The sequence below is a fragment of the Staurois parvus genome, unplaced genomic scaffold (assembly GCF_062004578.1).
Source record: "Staurois parvus isolate SC_StPar_1 unplaced genomic scaffold, SC_StPar_1.0 ptg000019l, whole genome shotgun sequence".
NCBI lineage: Eukaryota > Metazoa > Chordata > Amphibia > Anura > Ranidae > Staurois > Staurois parvus.
The window spans coordinates 20,583,461-20,606,198 of NW_028317815.1; the positions used below are offsets into that span (position 1 = coordinate 20,583,461).

The window sequence follows — 22,738 nt, forward strand, 5'->3', positions numbered from 1 at the left end:
TGAACTGAGGGGAGGGGGGAGGAAGGAAGAGCAGGCAAGGGGGGAGACTGTGACAGGCGATCTTCTACATATACTGCAATTTTGCTAACTTTATTGCAGAGTCTAACCTGATATTAATACCACTCTTTTAAAGGCCTACTATATTGTTCTGAAGCAAAGCTTCATGTTCTGCAGAAAGCTTCTTTAGAATAGACATGGTCTTCAGTCTGTAGGTCTTTGTAATACTGCAAGATGCTACCTTTATGAATCATATTTCACCCATACATATTACATCTATATTATTTCTTCATTGCCCATTGTAAGGGTTCTTACACTGTAAATGTACTTACACTGTTTTTAATTTTTACTCTTTGCCCAAATTATATTGTTTCCTTTAAAAGGTGTCTTGAGTTTGCCTGCGTTCTTTCTCTTTTTATTTTCTTTTTAATCACAACTGCTTGAATGACTGTAGATGTCTGGAGCTGGACCTAAAGACATTTTCAGTTGAATCATGCCTGCAAATCAAAATTTCCCGCTATCTATGGCCTACTTTAGATGCAGAAATAGTTTCTAATGAAAGTAACAAACACAAGACATTTTTATTAGCAAGCTCATTACATTGTATTTTTAGGTCATTCTTGCTTTATTAAAATTTTATAACAGGTGTTACAAATACAAGGAATATGGAAAGTACAAAGGTGGTATGTGTTTCAAATCTTCCACTAGTGGTAGAACGTATATATAAAAAAATATTACTTTAGGTACTTAGTTGCTGATGATACAAGACAGAGGGTACTAATGCTGAAGCACTACCATTTTGGGTTGTCTAGGGAGTTGCCAGGAAGTGGACAGCCCAAACAAATTGGTTAGAGTCTGCCTACATTGGAAAACCAGTGAAAAGTAATACCATTCAGCTGTCAAGTGCATCCATGAATAGAAATGCAGTAGTCGAGTATGTAAGACTAGCTTTCAGTAGTGGGTAGCGTGGTGACTGAGAACATGCCAGACACATTGTATTCTGATTATGATATATGCCTTTTGTGATTCTAAGTGTGATTTTACCCATAATGAAACATATTCATATTACATAAACAGTGAAGCATTTTATTGTGTGCAAATTCTCAAGACCTTTTGTAAAACAACCCATGTATGTTGCTTTAGTAATTTTGTGTACTCCAAATAACATGCACAGTTAAAGGGCAAACATTTTTAAACCTACTACAGGACAATGTTATGGTACAGTTCATAGAGGCCCCAACCAGGAATGATGCTCTGCTGGACCTGGTCATCTAAAACCATGCAGAGCTGATTATGAATGTCCATTTAAATGAACATCTGGGTAGCAGTGACCATAACATGATTTCATTTATTGTTACCCGTAAACAGCAAGCACATACGGGAAAAATAAAACCGCTCAATTTTAAGAGAGCTAATTTTCCAAGGCTGAGAGATGCTCTCCAAGACTTAGACTGGGAGGGAATATTGGCATCAATGAACATAACACAGAAATGAAAGTTCTTAAAAAAAACTGTATGTGAACACACTGCAAAATATATTCCCATGGGCAACAAGTTTAAAAGGCTAAAAATAAAAACCTATGTGGCTTACGGCCAAAGGTAAAAAAAGGTATAGATAATAAGAAAAGAGCTTTTATTAAATATAAAAATGAAGGAATGCTATCATCATTTAAACATTACAAAGAATATAACAGAATATGCAAAAAGGAGATAAAGGCCGCAAAAATTGAAAACAAACAACAGATTGCAAAAGATAGCAGGACCAACCCCAAAAAATTCTTTAAATATATTAATAGTAAAAAGATCCAGTCCGAGCATGTAGGCCCTTTACAAAATAATCTAGAGTGGGTGACTGAGGACAAAGAGAAGGCAAATTTATTAAATACCTTCTTCAACTCTGTGTATACAAAGGAGCTCCAAATGATCCACATTGGCTCACAATTGATATGATCAAAAAATATTTAGTCAGAATGAAGGTGAATAAAGCACCTGGACCGGATGGCATACACCCAAAGAATTGAGCTCTGTCATTTCAAAGCCATTGTTTCTAGTTTTTAGGGACTCTTTAATGACTGGCATAGTACCATTGGATTGGAGTAAGGCCAATGTGGTGCCAATATTTAAAAAGGGGTCAAAATCTTTACCAAGTAATTATAGACCTGCTAGTTTAACTTCTATAGTTGGTAAGATACTGGAGAGTTTAATAAAAGATCAGATAGCTGAGTTCTTGCTGGAAAAAAAATGTAAGCAACAGACAGCATGGATTCATGAAAGACAGAAGTTGTCAAACAAATCTGATTTATTTTTATGAGGAGGTGAGCAAAACCTTGGACAGAGGGGTGGCGGTGGATGTGGTATACTTGGATTTAGCAAAAGTGTTTGACACATTTCCCCATACACGGCTAATATGTAAGGTAAAGTCTACAGCCTTGGAAAAAGCCGTATGTAAATGGTTAGAAAACTGGCTAAAAGATCGTATTCAGAGAGTAATGGTTAATGATTCATACTCTGAATGGTCTAGGGTTGTCAGTGGTGTACCACAAGGTTCAGTGTTGGGACCCTTACTTTTTAATATATTTATAAACGATATAGGGTCTGGGATTAAAAATCCCATTTCAGTCTTTGCAGATGACACCAAACTGTGCAGTGAAATAACGTCCTTACAGGATGTCTCCAATTTACAAGCTGACCTCAATGCACTGTTTAATTGGGCAACTATGTGGCAAATGTTGATAAATGTAAGGTTATGCACTTGGGGACTAAGACTATGCATGCATCATACATACTGGGGGGGTACAACTGGGGGAATCAATGGTGGAGAAGGATCTGGGAGTTCTGGTAGATCACAGGCTTAATAATGGCATGCAATGCCAAGCTGCGGTTTCTAAAGTGAGCAAAATCCTCTCTTGTATTAACTAGTTGCCGACCGCAGATAGCCGAATGACGGCTGCACTGCGGCCGGCCAGTTCTGAGTGGACGTCATATGACGGCCTCCCAGAACGTGCTCTCCTGCGCGCCCCAGGGGGCGCGCACCCGGCGATCTCCGTGATCGCTGTGTCCTACGGACACAGCTGATCACGTGATGTGGTAAAAGGCCAATCACAGCGGCCTTTTACCACGTGATCAGCGGTGTCCAATGACACGCTGATCAGAGGGAAATGCAAGTGCCGGTTCTCGGCTACACTCTCTTCACGCTGTGAGATCGTGAGGAAAGTACTGCCGAGAACCGGCAGTTGTCAGAGCGGGGATCGGCACCGATCATCAGGGCACTGATGATCAGTGCCCTGATGATAGGTGCCCAGCAGTGCCACCCGCAAGTTCCGCCCACCCGTGCCCAGCAGTGCGCCCACTAGCTCCGCCCACCTGTGCCCAGCAGATCACCCACCTGTGCCCAGCAGTGCACCCACCTGTGCCACTCTGCAGTGTCACACACCTGTGCCCAGAAGTGCCACCTACCTGTGCCCAGCAGTGCCACCCATCTGTGCCCACCCACCTGTGCCCACCAGTGCCACCCACCTGTGCCCACCCACCAGTGCTGCCCACCAGTGCCACCCACCAGTGCAGCCCAGCAGTGCTGCCAGTCAGTGCCACCAGTCAGTGCCCAGGGGTTGTGCCAGTCAGTGCCGCCAGTCAGTGCCCAGCAGTGATGCCAGTCAGTGCCGTCTATCAGTACCCATCATCAGTGTCACCTATCAGTGCCGCCTATCAGTGCTGCATATTAGTGCCGCCTATCCGTGACACCTCATTAGTGCTGTCTATCAGTGCCGCCTATCCATGCCACCTCATTAGTACTGCCTATCAGTGCCCTTTAGTGCTGCCTATCAGTGCCCATCAGTGCCGCCTATCAGTGCCCATCAGTGCTGCCTCATCAACGTACATCAGTGAAGGAGAAAAAATACCTGTTTGAAAAATGTTATAATAGAAACAAAGAAACTTTTTTTTTTCAAATTTTTTGCACTTTTTTTATTTATAGCGCAAAAAGTAAAGTGCCCAGTGGCGATTAAATACCACCAAAAGAAATCTCTATTTGTGAGAAAAAAATGATTCAAATTTCATTTTGGGCACCAATTCACGAAAAGAACATTGGGGAACTGGAGAAAGTACAGAGATGGGCAACCAAACTGATAAGAGGCATGGAGGATCTCAGCTATGAGGAAAGATTAGAGGAACTGAATTTATTCTCTCTTGAGAAGAGGAGATTAAGGGGGGATGTGATCAACATGTATAAATACAAATACATACACGGTTCCTATAGTGAACTCAGTGTAGAGTTATTTGCCCTGACGTCATTACAGAGGACAAGGGGGCACTATTTATGTCTGGAGGAAAATAAATATAATCTCCAAACACAGAAAGGTTTCTTCACAGTGAGAGCTGGGAAAAATGTGGAATAGTCTCCCTCAAGAGTTGGTTCTGACCATCTCCATTGATTGATTTAAAAAAGGCCTGGATTCTTTCCTAGATACACAGAATATAACTGGATACAAACATTTATAGGTAAAGTTGATCCAGGGAATATCTGATTGCCTCTCGAAGGATCAGGAAGGAATTTTTTTCACAGCAGGAGCAGATTGGATCATGCTTTGCTGAGTTTTTTGCCTTCCTCTTTTTTTTTTTAATGGTTGAACTGGATGGACATTTGTCTCTTTTCAGCCAGACTAACTATGTAACTATGCAAGTAATGTTACAGGTATTTTCCAGCACTATATTCGGTAGTCTTAAACTGTATGCTTCCCCCAATATTTCTGACATGTGCCTGTTGTACTATTTTCTTATATGGAAAAGTATCCTGTTCTCTTTGTATTGCTTCCTTTATGTAAAATACCTGGTGTTCCTGCCAGTTCATCTGCTTTACTGTTTCAAATTAACCACACCAACGCTATTGTATGTTCAATATTCTCTCTCTCTCTCTCTCTCTCTGTCTCTCTCTCTCTATACATACATACACATACTAGACACACATACAAAATATATATATATATATATATATATATATATATATATATATATATATACAGTCAGGTCCATAAATATTGGGACATGGACACAATTCTAACATTTTTGGCTCTATACACCACCACAATGGATTTGAAATGAAACGAACAAGATGTGCTTTAACTGCAGACTGTCAGCTTTAATTTGAGGGTATTTACATCCAAATCAGGTGAATGGTGTAGGAATTACAACAGTTTGCATATGTGCCTCCCACTTGTTAAGGGACCAAAAGTAATGGGAGAATTGGCTTCTCAGCTGTTCCATGGCCAGGTGTGTGTTATTCCCTCATTATCCCAATTACAATGAGCAGATAAAAGGTAGAGAGTTCATTTCAAGTGTGCTATTTGCATTTGGAATCTGTTGCTGTCAACTCTCAAGATGAGATCCAAAGAGCTGTCACTATCAGTGAAGCAAGCCATCATTAGGCTGAAAAAACAAAACAAACCCATCAGAGAGATAGCAAAAACATTAGGCGTGGTCAAAACAACTGTTTGGAACATTCTTAAAAGAAGGAACGCACCGGTGAGCTCAGCAACACCAAAAGACCCGGAAGACCACGGAAAACAACTGTGGTGGATGACCAAAGAATTCTTTCCCTGGTGAAGAAAACACCCTTCACAACAGTTGGCCAGATCAAGAACACTCTCCAGGAGGTAGGTGTATGTGTGACAAAGTCAACAATCAAGAGAAGACTTCACCAGAGTGAATACAGAGGGTTCACCACAAGATGGAAACCATTGGTGAGCCTCAAAAACAGGAAGGCCAGATTACAGTTTGCCAAACGACATGTAAAAAAAGCCTTCACAGTTCTGGAACAACATCCTATGGACAGATGAGACCGAGATCAACTTGTACCAGAGTGATGGGAAGAGAAGAGTATGGAGAAGGAAAGGAACTGCTCATGATCCTAAGCATACCACCTCATCAGTGAAGCATGGTGGTGGTAGTGTCATGGCGTGGGCATGTATGGCTGCCAATGGAACTGCTTCTCTTGTATTTATTGATGATGTGACTGCTGACAAAAGCAGCAGGATGAATTCTGAAGTGTTTCGGGAATATTATCTGCTCATATTCAGCCAAATGCTTCACAACTCATTGGACGCTTCACAGTGCAGATGGACAATGACCCAAAGCAGACTGCAAAAGCAACCAAAGAGTTTTTTAAGGGAAAGAAGTGGAATGTTATGCAATGACCAAGTCAATCACCTGACCTGAATCCGATTGAGCATGCATTTCACTTGCTGAAGACAAAACTGAAGGGAAAATGCCCCAAGAACAAGCAGGAACTAAAGACAGTCGCAGTAGAGGCCTGGCAGAGCATCACCAGGGATGAAACCCAGCGTCTGGTGATGTCTATGCGTTCCACACTTCAGGCTGTAATTGACTGCAAAGGATTTGCAACCAAGTATTAAAAAGTGAAAGTCTGATTTATGATTATTATTCTGTCCCATTACTTTTGGTCCCTTAACAAGTGGGAGGCACATATGCAAACTGTTGTAATTCCTACACCGTTCACCTGATTTGGATGTAAATACCCTCAAATTAAAGCTGACAGTCTGCAGTTAAAGCACATCTTGTTTGTTTCATTTCAAATCCATTGTGGTGGTGTATAGAGCCAAAAATGTTAGAATTGGGTCGATGTCCCAATATTTATGGACCTGACTGTATATACATATGCACACACCCACATATACACACAAACATATTTAGATACACACAGTATATATATATTTATATATATATATACAGTTGTGTTCAAATTAATAGCAGTCAGACATCACTAACCTGATCAATCACTGTTTTTGGTAGAAATTATATTTCTACATGGCAAATAATTTACTAGCAGGTGTAGTAGAGTAATAGAAATCCAACAGACCCAACAGTCATGACATGCATGCTGCTCATTCTGTGTAATTGAATCACTAATTGAAAGGGACATGTTCAAAATAATAGCAGTGTGGAGTTCTATTAGTGAGGTCATTCATTCTTTGAAAAACAGGTGGCAATTATTAAGAAACACATACAAACAAGGTATGCAGCACTAAACAGAAGCTATAAAGAAAACCTTGTTCCCAATGGTTCTGTAGGGACAAAATGATGATGCTAATAGCCTGTTCAAGTTCCCAGTATGGTAATTAAACCATGTAAATTTGTGTGAAAAAATGTTCATAACAGCAAAACATCAGCGTGCAATCCTGAAGATACCAACTAAATTATGCGCTTACCACAAGGGCATACAAACAGAGCGTTGTATGTATATACTCTGGTGTGTCATCAATGGAAAGGGGAGCCTGGTTCACACTGCAGACAACATCCGGTCACTAGGATAAGCACTCAAGGGATGTCAGCACACGCTCTGGGGTCACATCCAGCTCACCGGTAGATCCAACGGCGTCCAGCCTCACGGTATGTGCTCCTCCTATGGTGGTCCACCTTTCATGACTCGCAAATAAACGAGTCACAAAGCAAAATGGTATTGATGGTGAAGTACGTCTTTATTAGAAAATTCCAAATGAAGGTATAAAACTCACATGTACAAATGAATGAAAGCCTGGTCGACTATCAACCTCCCTGGTGGTCTGTGGCTCCCTGGTGTATAGTGGCGTCAGCTGGGCGAGTCCCCTGACATGTTTTGAGCAAAACACACTCGTTATCAAAGGGGTGACTCATGACCCAGGACGCCTGTTTAAATAAACGTAGTCGCGCACACGCATTCGGCACCGCGCGCCACTACAGGCCAGCGCGCATGCGCCGATGACGTCACCCGCCGACACTGATGGCACTTAGTGCGCATGCGCGGGAACGTCATCCGCTATGTCTAATGAGAGCTGTCACAGCTCGGTTCACTGGTATGGAGCTGGGAATCAAAAAGAAGTTCAAAAATTGATAATAATGTTTAAAAGATGATCCCCTCCAGATATTGCAGGTGGTGGTATCCATTCTAATCCGAACTGTTGTAAATCCCTTATAACAGCTAAATGGCCAATGATACATAGTAGGTAAATACACCATATTAGCACCATACCAGGAACACCATATTCTTGTAGTCCACATAGTGATTATATAGGAATCCATACATTTATCAGAAATCAACCCAATGATAAATAAATATATAAGATATGTACATAAAATTGTTAGTACAGCATAATAAACCAACAAAATACGTGCATTACATGTTGCTAGCACATATATCAAATATCAATAGGTAAATAAAAGCCATATACAGTCATGGCCGAAATTGTTGGCACCCTTGATATTTCTCCAGGAAATCATGTATTTCTCACGAAACGTATTGCATTAACACATGTTTTGCTATACACATGTTTATTCCCTTTGTGTGTATTGGGACAAAACAAAAAAAGGGAGGAAAGAAAGCAAATTCGACATAATGTCACACAAACCTCCAAAAATGGGCTGGACAAAAGTATTGGCACCCTTTCACAACTGCGGATAAATAAGAATGTTACAAGCATGTGATGCTCCTGTAAACTCACCTGGGGCAAGTAACAGGTGTGGGCAATATAGAAATCACACCTGAAAGCAGATAAAAAGGAGAGACGTTCACTTAACCTTTGCATTGTGTGTCTGTCTGTGCCACACTAAGCATGGACAACAGAAAGAGGAGACGAGAACTGTCTGAGGACCTGAGAACCAAAATTGTGGCAAAATATCAACAATCTCAAGGTTACAAGTCCATCTCCAGAGAACTAGATTTGCCTTTGTCCACAGTGCGCAACATTATCAAGAAGTTTGCAACCCATGGCACTGTAGCTAATCTCCCTGGTCGTGGACGGATGAGGAAAATTGATGAAAGATTGCAACGCAGAATAGTCCGGATGGTGGATAAGCAGCCCCAAACATGTTCCAAAGACATTCAAGCTGTCCTGCAGGCTCAGGGAGCATCAGTGTCAGCGCGAACTATCCGTCGACATTTAAATGAAATGAAACGCTATGGCAGGAGACCCAGGAGGACCCCACTGCTGACACAGAGACATAAAAAAGCAAGACTACAGTTTGCCAAAATGTACTTGAGTAAGCCAAAAGCCTTCTGGGAAAACGTCTTGTGGACAGATGAGACCAAGATAGAGCTTTTCGGTAAAGCACATCATTCTACTGTTTACCGAAAACGGAATGAGGCCTACAAAGAACAAAACACAGTACCTACGGTAAAATATGGTGGAGGTTCAATGATGTTTTGGGGTTGTTTTGCTGCCTCTGGCACTGGGTGCCTTGACTGTGTGCAAGGCATCATGAAATCTGAGGATTACCAAAGGATTTTGGGTCGCACTGTAGGGCCCAGTGTCAGAAAGCTGGGTTTGCGTCCAAGATCCTGGGTCTTCCAGCAGGACAATGACCCCAAACATACGTCAAAAAGCACTCAGAAATGGATGGCAAAGAAGCGCTGGAGAGTTCTGAAGTGGCCAGCAATGAGCCCAGATCTAAATCCCATTGAACACCTGTGGAGAGATCTTAAAATTGCTGTTGGGAAAAGGTGTCCTTCCAATAAGAGAGACCTGGAGCTGTTTGCAAAGGAAGAGTGGTCCAAAATTCCGGGTGAGAGGTGTCAGAAGCTTATTGATGGTTATAGGAAGCGACTGATTTCAGTTATGTTTTCCAAAGGGTGTGCAACCAAATATTAAGTTAAGGGTGCCAATACTTTTGTCCAGCCCATTTTTGGGGTTTTGTGTGACATTATGTCATATTTGCTTTTCTGCCTCTGTTTTATATTTGTTCCAATACATACAAAGGGAATAAACATGTGTATAGCAAAACATGTGTTAATGCAATACCTTTTTTGTGTGAAATACTTGATTTTCAGGAAAAATATCAAGGGTGCCAACAATTTCGGCCATGACTGTATACAGTAAAAATATAAGTTTACATATACATAAAAAGTAAATAATTCATAAAATCTGATAGATTATAATATGTAAATATGTATAAAAAACTATATATGAAGCATCCCCATTTATATTAAGCCAGAAAGGTAAACTTAGTGTGTAAAATATAACACATGAGGAAAAATGTATATTAATATGTCAATATATTATAAATATATATAAAATATATAAAACACACTAAAAAACTGGAAGCCGGCATAGGTAACCCCTAATCAGTGGATATAGTGGATGACCCAAAAAAAAATATAAATAGTATAAATCAGCTATTATCAATAAAACAATTGATGTCTAATTCCACGTTAAGGCCTTGGGGTTGCAAAGATCTAAGTTCCACTATCCACTTGGTCTTGAGTTGAGACACCGCTCTCCGCTTATGCCCACCCCTCCAAGTGTTGCGTAATCCTATCGATTGCGGTAAATCTCAAAGTTGAGGGATCCATAGCGTGGTGGTCTCTAAAATGTTTAGACAGTGAATGGTCTTTGAATCCTTTTTTAACATTGTTATAATGCTCTCTAAGGCGATCCCTCAAACGCCTCGTGGTTCTACCTACATATTGAAAATTACAAGAGCATTGTAGGAGGTACACCGTATGTGTGGTATTACATGTGATCATTGGGTGTATCATATATTTCTTTCCAGTGACACTAGACTCAAATTCCTTCACTCTGGTTTTGTGTATACCATTAAACTTGCAGGCAACACACCTATTGCAAGGATAAAAACCTCTAAGTCCAAATGCTGAGGACATATTCATAGGTGGGTCCACAACATTAGGGGCTATAGAGAGTCTGAGTGGGGGCGCTTTTCTAAACATGATTTCAGGCTGTTCTGGTAAAGCTTCCCCCAATACCGGGTCACCTTTAAGGATAGGCCAGTTTTTTCTAATAATCTTAGAGACCTCCTTATACTGAATAGAAAAGTCCATGATGAAAGGGCAGAATTTCTCAGGTCTCACCATTTTTTCCATAGTAAGTAGCTCTGGTCTATCAAGTAGCCCTACTTCTTGAATAGTCCGGTCCAAATTTTTTGGATCATATCCTTTTTCAGTGAATCTGGTTCTAAGCACTCCCGCTTGATTTTGATAATCCGATAAGTTGGTAGGGTTCCTTCTGAGTCTAAGAAATTGGCCCCTCGGAATGTTATTCAACCAAGTGGGATGATGGCAGCTATCCGTGGGAATGTACCCATTCCTATCTGTGCTTTTAAAATAAGTTTTTGTTACAATGTTATCTCCATTATTCACCAAGACCAAATCTAAAAAGTTGATCTCTTTAAAATCGTAATCATATGATAATAAAATATTAAGGTCATTATTATTAAGGGTAATAAAAATTTTTTTTAAAGAAAACTCATCTCCCTGCCATAGGAGAAGCACGTCATCTATATATCTCCGATAAAATAGAAGGGAGGGCCACTCACGGGAATAAATTATGTCCTCCTCCCACCTGGCCATAAACAGGTTGGCCAGGCTGGGGGCAAATTTTGCCCCCATAGCAACCCCAGTGACCTGCAGATAATATGTGTTGCTGAACCAAAAGTAGTTCCTACGCATGGCAAAATCCAGCAGGTGCAGAATGAATTCCTGTTGTAATTTAGGAACATCTGATGCTGTATTTAAATAAACTGCGCTGCCTCCATTCCATCCCTGTGCTTAATATTACCATACAGGGACGAGACATCTGCTATCACCAGATACATTTCCTCATTCACCCTAAGATCTGCAAGATTCATTAACAAGTAAGCCGGCGTGGATTTAACCAAAGGTTGTAGAAAGAAATCAATATATTCGCCTATACGGGAATTTAATGATCCAATACCACTTAGGATTGGCTGCCCTGGAGGGCACTGAGGATTTTTATGGATTTTCAGGAGGCAGTAAAACACCGGAAGGTGCGGGGTTACTGGACATAAGTAAGCTTTTTCTTTTTTGTTTATAATGCCTGATTCAAAACCCTTTATTATAATGCTCTTCAATTCCCTCTTGTAAGGGATTAGCGAATATTTAGGGAGAGGTTGATATGTCTCTCTGTCATTTAATAGGAGGAAAGCTTGGTGCATGTAGTCCCCCTTATCCATAATAACAACCCCTCCACCCTTGTCTGCAGGCCTAATGGCAAGATCTTTATTTGCTAACAAGGATTTAATCCCATCGTTAATTAAGTGTTGATTACGTAATTTCTTAACTTTCATTTTGTCCAAATCCTTTAATGTTATATTTTTAAAAGTATTAATGTAAGAATGTGCCAGGGGGTTAAAAAGAGATGCGTTTTTCAAATTAGAAGATTTATCGGCGCATGCGCACTAGCCCATAGTGGCGCGCGGTGCCGAATGTGCGTGCGCGACCACGTTTATTTAAACAGGCGTCCTGGGTCATGAGTCACCCCTTTGATAACGAGTGTGTTTTGCTCAAAACATATCAGGGGACTCGCCAAGCTGACGCCACTATACACCAGGGAGCCACAGACCACCAAGGAGGTTGATAGCAGACCTGGCTTTTGCAGGCTTTCATTCATTTGTACATGTGAGTTTTATACCTTCATTTGGAATTTTCTAATAAAGACGTACTTCACCATCAATACCATTTTGCTTTGTGACTCGTTTATTTGCGAGTCATGAAAAGTGGACCACCATAGGAGGAGCACATACCGTGAGGCTGGGCGCCGTTGGACCTACCGGTGAGCTGGATGTGACCCCAGAGCGTGTGCTGACATCCCTTGAGCGCTTATCCTAGTGACCGGATGTTGTCCGCAGTGTGAACCAGGCTCCCCTTTCCATTGATGACACACCAGAGTATATACATACAACGCTCTGTTTGTATGCCCTTGTGGTAAGCGCATAATTTTGTTGGTATCTTCAGGATTGCACGCTGATGTTTTGCTGTTATGAACATTTTTTCACACAAATTTACATGGTTTAATTACCATACTGGGAACTTGAACAGGCTATTAGCATCATCATTTTGTCCCTACAGAACCATTGGGAACAAGGTTTTCTTTATAGCTTCTGTTTAGCGCTGCATACCTTGTTTGTATGTGTTTCTTAGTTCTAAGGTGTTGAGGTTTACCTTGTATGCCAGCTGCTGTGGTTTTTCTTGTCTTACTTTGTGCTCACTTACCCTATTGTTAGGTGGCAATTATTGCCCTTATTTAAGGAAGGAAGGCAGCAAATGTTGTACATGCTGGTTACAGTGCATTTCTCTCTGAAATTCTGAGGAAAATGGGTCGTTCCAGACATTATTCAGAAGAACAGCGTACCTTAATTAAAAAGTTGATTGGAGAGGAAACATATAAAGAAGTGCAGAAAATGATAGGCTGCTCAGCTAAAATGATCGCAAATGCTTTAAAATGGCAACCAAAACCTGAAAGACGTGGAAGAAAGCGAAAAACTACCATTCTAACGGATAGAAGAATAGCCAAAATGGCAAGGACTCAGCCAACAATCAGCTCCAGGAAGATCAAAGAAGGTCTAAAGTTACCTGTGAGTACTGTTACAATTAGAAGACACCTATGTGAAGCCAAGCTATCTGCAAGAAGCCCCCGCAAAGTCCCACTGTTGAAAAAAAGACGTGCTGAAGAGGTTACAATTTGCCAAAGAGCACATTGACTGGCCTAAAGAGAAATGGCGTAACATTATATGGACTGATGAAAGTAAGATTGTTCTTTTTGGGTCTAGTGGCCGGAGAAAGTTTGTCAGACGACCCCCAAACACTGAATTAAAGCCGCAGTACACTGTGAAGACAGTGAAGCATGGTTGCGCAAGCATCATGATAAAGGGATGTTTCTCATACTACGGTGTTGGGCCTATTTATCGCATACCAGGGATCATGGATCAGTTTGAATACATCAGAATACTTGAAGAGGTCATGCTGCCTTATGCTGAAGAGGAAATGCCCTTGAAATGGGTGTTCCAACATTCTAACGGATAGAATAGCCAAAATGGCAAGGACTCAGCCAACAATCAGCTCCAGAAAGATCAAAGAAAGTCTAAAGTTACCTGTGAGTACTGTTACAATTAGAAGACACCTATGTGAAGCCAAGCTATCTGCAAGAAGCCCCCGCAAAGTCCCACTGTTGAAAAAAAGACGTGCTGAAGAGCTTACAATTTGCCAAAGAGCACATTGACTGGCCTAAAGAGAAATAGCGCAACATTATGTGGACTGATGAAAGTAAGATTGTTCTTTTTGGGTCTAGTGGCTGGAGACAGTTTGTCAGACGACCCCCAAACACTGAATTCAAGCAGCAGTACACTGTGAAGACAGTGAAGCATGGTTGCGCAAGCATCATGATATAGGGATGTTTCTCATACTACGGTGTTGGGCCTATTTATCGCATACCAGGGATCATGGATCAGTTTGAATACATCAGAATACTTGAAGAGGTCATGCTGCCTTATGCTGAAGAGGAAATGCCCTTGAAATGGGTGTTCCAACAAGACAACGACCCCAAACACACCAGTAAACATGCAACATCTTGGTTCCAGACCAACAAGATTGACGTTATGGAGTGGCCATGGAGTGGAGTGCTAAAGTGCTTTAGATAGGAAATCTAACTGGGGACCAGGAGGTGAAGTATGAGTTTCATCTTAAGCAGAAATAAGATAAAAGTCCATGATAGTGATGGCCCTAGCTCAAGATTAATTGTACACTTTATTAACCATTTTACTGCCCATGGATATTTAAATTAAACATTTCCTAGGTAAAATACAGGGACTTCTGTTGTTGATCACCTTGTGAACATGAGTTACCTGGATAATATTTTTAGCCACTGACTTTAAAACTTTCTGACTTGCACTATATCATGGAAAGGGATACATTTTACAAAAGTACTGATTTGGAACAGTCTATCCAACAAGCCTCATTAAAAGGAATGAGGACCAACAATGATGTGCAAATGCACAGTAAGGGCTTGTTCATACCATGCCATGTCCATTGAGCTGAATAGATCAGCACAGGCCCAATGAAAGGACAAATAATAAATATATATTTTTTTTTTTGTGTGGCTTTCTCAATCATAATGCTGCCTTGAGGTACTCCGTTGTATGGAGTTGAATGAAATGTAATTTTGTGACATTTCAATAATGCATGCAGGCTGGTTTGCATAACCCCTTACTGATCTACAACAGTAATAAAATATAATGGGTGGTTGATTTTTCCCAGGGTGAGCTGTGCTACTTTCTCTGCCTTATATTTTAAAAGCCTGTATGTTCACTTTAAATTTAACAATGGACCTCTACTAATTTCATAGGACTGTCAGACAATGTGACTTCTTATGGGAAGACTATTTATTATCCATCCTTCCTATATATTTTTAGGCGCTATATTGGATGAAACAAGTTTAATATCCAAGTTCACATGTCATCTGTTAAAGAGTGTTTGCTTTGTTGTGTTCTTGATTTCATTGGACACGTTTGGCCAACCTACTCTAGTATAAAATAATTGAACAGTATAGTATAGTAGCCATAGGGGCCAGTAAAGAAAGGAACACCAGACTGAACCATAGTGACTTCTTCAGTTCCTGGTCATCTTATTAAAGGAAAGAAACAGCGAGGCTACAATTGCTGATGTATGCGAATACGCTTAACCTTAGATCGCTCATAATAGACAATATTCTAGTAGTTGATAGAAGAAGAGATATTTTCTGTTGTGTAATAATCAGAGAGACTGCATGAACCACTTTCACTTTTAATAAAGAACTGTTCTCAGGCTGAGTTATTTATTTCCGCTACACTGGAGTAAAACACAAACCTTTCTTCTTGAAACCACACAGCGAAGTCACATCCGTGCATAGTGAAAATAAACTTTACAGACTATATAAATGCTTGGCTAAAAATGCAGGTGGTACTCCGGGAAAAAAATCATTTGTTTAGATGGACCTTGCACGGCATGAACTGGTGATTAAATTGTATAGCAGGAAGGTGAACCCCCTTCCAGATTAATGTCTGCAAACTGTATGCAGAAACTAGTAAAATAACCTGTGCTGTGTTCACTTTCTTGCTTAGACTTTGCTGGATAAGTGCCATAACATTGCCTCTGTGTCTCTGCTGGGCTCCCCTCATCTCTCTGATGCTGCCTTCAAAGTTCTCGCACATGGAAAGAAGCTTGTGAAAATCAGGATTGAAGGTCAGATTCTACCCTGAAAAAAAATCTGTTTCAATTCTTTGTACCCTTTCTTTTTTTTATTAAAGAGTCAGTCCACACATAAGGTAATATTTAAGTAATAGGTAGACTTTAAAGACAGTTATGCACCTAACTTGTTCTGTACCTAGATATTCCAACAGCAAGATCTCTGGCTCTTGCTGAATCCCTGATTCTGCTTCTGTCCATATTGTGTGTTCTCACTTATCTTTGTGTTTTTCAGCACCTTCTTTTGCATTCTCTATGTCAGGGGTCTCCAAACTTTCTAAACAAAGGGTCAGTGGGAGTGGAAAATGTCCTGGTATCAGTGGAAGTAAACAATGCCTCAAGCTGGGTGATCAATGGGAGTAAGAGATTACAAACCACCATTTGTCAATAGGAGGAGTAATAGTGCCCCATCATTAGTATCAGTTGGAGGAATAATGCCATATTATTGGTATCAGTTGGAGGAATAATGCCCTATTATTGGTATCAGTTGGAGGAATAAGGCCCTATTATTGGTATCAGTCGAAGGAATAGTGCCCCATCATTAGTATCAGTTGGAGGAAAAATGCCCTATTATTGGTATCAGTTGAAGGAATAATGTCTCATCATTGGTATTAGTTGGAGGAATAGTCCTCTATCACTTGCACTGGATAGGTGCAAGAAAAGGCCCACAGCTTAGAGACCACTGCTATATACTATAAAATAAAAAAAACATCCAACAAGAAGTGTGAGAATCCCTCAGAGGCCACAACAGGTACTAAATACCCAGAAATTGATCTTACCAAAACATGCTTGGAGAGAGGAAAGAAACTGTCTTCATGTACCACAAACAAATATATCGGTTTTGGGTGGACCGACCCTTTAATATGGATAATTCTTTTTTCTTTTCAGGTAATAATCGGATCACTGATGCTAGCATCAAGGCAATCAGCAAATCTTGCCCCAGTTTGAACCACATTTATTTGGCTGACTGCCAGAAAATTACAGATATTAGCTTAAAGGCAATTTCATTATTGAAAAACATTACTGTCCTGAACGTAGCGGACTGCATAAGGTATGTTAATAACCAAATATACCACACGACTGAACATTCAATACATTATTATCAACACCTGGGTCCATGTACAGCTACAGAAAAGAAATGTCTGAAGAAAAGTTGGTGTTGCTTTTAGTAGCTATACCCCACCAGTAAAACCTGTTGATCCTGCCAGAACTCCTATGAGCACCTAACTTTCTGTCCATATAGTTTTGTGTATTTCTGCTTACCTCTGTATGTTCCAACATACAGGAAGTGTGGGAACCCAAAATAATGGCTCATAACCATAGCCTCTACTGATATATCAGTTGCCAGTTCTCAGAGCACTCCTTACTTATGTTATAGAAATGTGGAGAGGAGGAGAGGTTCTCCAGTCTTAACCCTTCATATTCTAGGGTGACAATACTGCTTTTCCATAGATACAGTACAGAAAGTTAGTGCTGCCATCCTAGGACACGAAGTGTGTTATTGGCAGGATCACCAGGTGAAGAAAACCTGAAAAAAGAAACCAAATTCAGCCTCCACATCTGAGCACTAGTAAGCTGCAATAAATTGCATTTTCATTCTTGGGTCTAAATATACCAGCTTGAAAGTCAAACAAATGAGTTAAGACAATAGATATTCTTGCTCATTTTCTTGCATTATATGCACATATCCCTTTTTATGTAGCACAAGAAATAAGCTTTTGTCCTAATAGCAAATATATACCCATACATACATGTTTTCAGGCACAATTAGCTGGATGGACTGTAGATATTCTTTGTTCAAAGCTAGATGCATCAATGTGCTTGCAAGTAGGGATGTATTGCTCTCTCATAATCAAAGCATACCTATTCATTATATTTTCTAAGTGGAAGAAGAACATTAAAGGTAACAGAGGCAAAAAAAAGGTGCCACAAGGTTACACTTTGTAAAACATTTAACAACTTTCTCAATGATTTCATTCCCCAAGGTGGAAAATTAAACAATTTGGCCTTTTTAAGTATTAATACTGTAAACTATGTATCTGTTTTCTGTTATTTTGGACTGCGCCAATTTAGTTACATTGTCTAATGGAAATTCCCAATTCTGTGATTCTTACTAGCTACTAAATGACCCCTTAACCCCCTTAATATTTCTAAAACAAATAAAGCCTTTTAAATATCCAGAGGCTGTGAACATGGACTGCCAGATTCCATATGACATTTCTGTGTAGTAAAATGTATAAATGAGAGGCAGCACACTAAACAGCTTAATGTTTAACCAATTGCTTGTATTATTTAAAGTGGTTATAAAGCCCAACCATTTTTTACGTTAATACATTCCTTGCATTAAGGTAAAAAATATTTAGGCATCAGTGTCCTCCCTCAGCTCCCCTTTTACTTACCTGAGCCTTCATTCGATCCAGCACTGTGCATGATACAGCTCTTCTCTCCCCTCAGTTCCAAGCCTCACAGACTTTGTTGGGGCACCTGGAGCCACTGGCTCCCGCTGCTGTCAATCAAAGCCAGTGTCGATAAAGCAGCTTTCTGTGTCAATGGATGCAGACAGCAGGGTTCGGGAGCGAGCCCGCTCAAGTGCCCCTATTGGAAGCAGCTTCCTATGGGGGCACTGGACAGAGAAGAGGAGCCAGCAGCTCGGTGTAATTCCATTGCACAGAGCAGGTGTGCATGAACCTGTTTGTTATGAAAAAAATTATGTAACAACCACTTTAAACAAGTAACCTGGGTATAAACATATTGAAATTTGGCCGGTTCAGCAGGAACTGGCCAAATTTTGGTACGTGTGTACCCATCTATTTAACAGAAGATGGTCGTTAGACCAACTTCTGCTGAACTATCCTGTTGGAAAGCCAGCATTTGATCAGCACTTGCAGCCAATGACTACAGGCTGATCAGTATATTCTGATGGGGAGGAAGAGTCCCTATTGTCAGAATACAATAGCATGGTGGGGGAGATCTCTGCAACTAACTCAACTGGATGCTGGTATCTGAAGATTTTTTCATTCAACCCACTGGTTGAACAAAACAAAAATTGTGTATACCTTGCTATGTAATACAGTTAACAGCATACGCAAATCAAAACTCACCAAGACCATGAAATAAGCAAATCCTGATGCATGATAAAACAGTGTGATAACCATGGTAAAAATCTGAGTATCCAATATAGAGGAGAGAAGCAAAAGCTCCTGTTGCTATAATCCTAAGGAAGAGATGGGAACTCTCCTTGAAACGCGTAGACTCACAGGCAACAGAAAGTCCGCTCTAGACATTAGAGGTTTTTACATGTGCATATGTGGCTTTAATTTCCAGACCAGACATCTCACTGGCCATGGGCTGTGTTGGTGCTGACATCTTGGATCTCCTCCAAACTCCCCACTGGGTTGGAAATTACACATGCAAAGAAAACTAAGCAATTCTGCCAAAACGGAAATCAGCTATATGAGAGATTATATACTATCAGCCATTTAGTGGATTTTATGTAGCAGGTACTATCTTTGCATTGATCTGAACAATCTGAACACCAACTGTAAAAACACTAGGAATCAGAGTATTCCGCATACATATGCATGTTTTTTTTCTCCAGTCTGGCTGCTCATTGGCCATTAGCAGTGTGGGTGTTGAAATCTTGGATCTCTTCCAAACTCCCTACTTGATCGTGCATTACACATACAGGGCAAGACTAAGCTATTCTGCCAGAATGGTGGGATGAGCTTTAATGAAAGACTACTTACCATCAGACTTTTGCACTGCTTTATTACATAGGTAAAATAAAATGTACCAATATACAAAATATAAAATATACATTGGAAAATGCTATGCTGTTTTATTGTGTGCAAGAAAGGTGTAATTTATAGCACCAATATATTTCAGCAACTGGGATACCCTTAGCGCTTTTAACTGTAAAAGTAAATGTGTCCCAGATGTTGGGGCATGAAATCGCTGTACAACAGCTGAATGGTGTAGAGAAATTGTTTCAGCTGCAGTATACGCTATATCTTTGGAGATTTAAAAAAAGTGTTGCTTCTGACAGGTGCCAAAGTAAAGGCATCTTTTTACAAGGCATGCTGCAAGTATGCATATTCATACTCCAAATGTTCCTAGAATGGAAAAAGATAGAGGATGAAAAACTACTCAACAACCGTACAAGCATAGTATGACATTAAAGCCCAATTCCATACAAAACGTTTTCTTTTTTTTGTAACGTGGGGATGGGTTAGTAGTTGTGTCAGATTTTAGGGCTGTTTGTTTCCTGGTAACACCCATCTTTGACACAGGAAGCCAGGGAAAATCTCCCCAGCAAGAATATGGACTGTCAAAAGCTGGTAAAGCTTCCAGCTCTTCCCTACTCCATCCTAAAGGCAAAATATGTTTTGGCTTGAGTTGGGGTCTTGATCAGTGCAACTAGTGGGAAATATTTTTGTATGTTAAAATTGGATACACATGTGATATAAAGTTTGGGAAATCTTTGTTAATGTTAAAATGTTATTTTGGCTCTTAATAAATGAAATTTTTATTTACAGAAGTCTATGCGGCATTTTATCATTCATTTCCTTTTCTGTTTATTCTGCTGCACATATTGTTACCAATCTGCATTTATTTGAAGTAGATGATTACTCCAAAGTATTGTAAAATGTTCCAGTGAAAAGGAAGGCTTTATTGCAGAATAATTATTTAATGGCCATCAGGTTAGTGTGACATATCTGGTTCACTGTAAAATGTCATGCATACAGACATGTTTCAGTGCCAAAACTTTTGTCTTTTAGCAACCACGTGGAGTAAAACTGTGTTTTCAGTAGATTTGATGCAATTTTATTCAAGGAATTTTTTTTCTATAACAGAAGTAATTTTTTCAGTGACCTAACATACAGTATTTTAGTATAGTGCTCCAAATTGGAAAAAGAGGTTTTAAACTTCAAGTATCAATCGCTCTAAAAAGTAGATTGCCTACCTGATAACGACAAATGCCTACCTGATAACTCCAATAAAAAAGATAGTTTGCAAATTTCCTTTTGAATCATTGTTATATTGCTATATACAGTAGCTCTAATATCCTGTGTTTTTCATTGCAGGGTAAGTGACCCAGGAGTGAGACAAGTTCTAGAAGGCCCTTCAGGAATCAAGATAAAAGAGCTAAATTTAACAAACTGTTTACGTGTCAGTGACTTGTCCCTTCTCAGGATTGCACAAAAGTAAGTCTGAGTTTAAGTCCACACATTCTGAAATGGAAAAATTATAATTTTTGTCACATTTAGGAAAAATCTCATTATAGGATTTTTGTCCAGGCAAGGGGAATTTTCTTTAGGCAGAAATGCTTTTTTATTCCCATTGCATTACTTTTTTTGTGATTTTATGTATAACGTGGTGTCAGATACTGTAGATGTGAGAGCTTATGCTGTAGGTTACAATTTCATCTGTATTTCATTTCTAGTGTTTTGTCTGACTGTTCTTTTATGTCCAATTCATTAATCTCCCCCCAGACTAACTTTTTAGATATTGAGACATTTTATATCTATCAACTCCAACATTCTCTTATTTTTAGATAACCCTCAAACTCTGTATAGTGGTGTTCAATAACCCCCATTTTCTCCATGCTGTTTAAAAAAAGAACTTCAGCCACCGGTCAATATTATGTAGAATTTAATAATCCATAAAAAGCCAATAAATTGAGTGTCCTAAGACCTGGTTCACATCTATGCAGTGTTGTGGCCTGAATTTGCGTGGGTACGGCAGCCTGTTCATTTCATTGGGCTGGCATGCCTGTGTTTCTTGCAGGAAAAAGGTTCCTGCACCATTCTAAAAACACAGCAGCTGTGAAATTGCATGCGATTTCCTTGCGGTTCCCACACCCGCAAACACCCGTTTTTAGATGCAAGGGGGTGCCATTCAGAATGACCCACAAGAAATAATCTGCAACCACCCATGTAAATGTGAACCAGACCTAATGTTCAAGATATGGGCAGCATTTTAAAGGTAACTGTACATTACCTATTTTCCATTATTTAGGAAGGTACACAAACTGATCTTAACGCCCAAATCAAGCTTCATCAAAGTAGGTGGTATACTGAATGCCCTGCTCTTCCTTGCCCCGTGCCACTACCCCCTGGCACTATTACCAGCAATCCCCGGCTATCAAAATGACACCCAGGACTGTATAATAGGAAGCTTTTGAACAGTGTCCAAACATTCAGAAAGTTAAGGTGACACTAAACAATATCCTTATTCTCCAAAAAGAATCCATTCTCATCCACTACTTAATGGCCCTGTACCATGTACTTGTATGAAAAAGTATCCTGCTCTCTTTGTATTGCTTCCTTTTGTGTGACATCCCTGCTGTTCCTGTCAGTCCCCCTGCTTTCCTATTAAAATATTAAAAACTGACTACATTAAGCATGAGAGCACGTCGTCAGTTTTCTGGCTGTGCTGGGAGCTAAGCCAATGACCAGGCTTGTGCTGACACCCCCCCCCCCCAGCACAGCCATTCATTGGGAAGACCAGTGTACTGCTGTACCTCCCCCCAGAGCTTATTATGCAGCTGAGAACAGAGAGTATGTCATTACTTATAAAGAAAGCTATTTGTAATTTTTTTTATAAATATACACAAATGTTTTGCCTTTCATTTCTATTTTTAACTGAATGGGCTGTTTTACAAGGTGTGAGTTTACATATACTTTAAGAATACATACTTGAATAGAATTGTTTTTTTTTTTAA

General features: G+C 40.0%; 1 protein-coding gene across 1 annotated transcript in view; it reads left to right on the forward strand.

Moving 5' to 3' along the window:
* FBXL13 (F-box and leucine rich repeat protein 13) overlaps window positions 1-22,738 on the forward strand; it is a 267,401-nt gene that overhangs the window by 197,332 nt on the left and 47,331 nt on the right. The window contains exons 14-16 of the mRNA XM_089685639.1: window positions 15,891-16,011; window positions 16,903-17,065; window positions 21,099-21,218. Coding sequence (XP_089541765.1) covers window positions 15,891-16,011; window positions 16,903-17,065; window positions 21,099-21,218 — 404 coding nt within the window. The remainder of the gene's footprint in view (window positions 1-15,890; window positions 16,012-16,902; window positions 17,066-21,098; window positions 21,219-22,738) is intronic.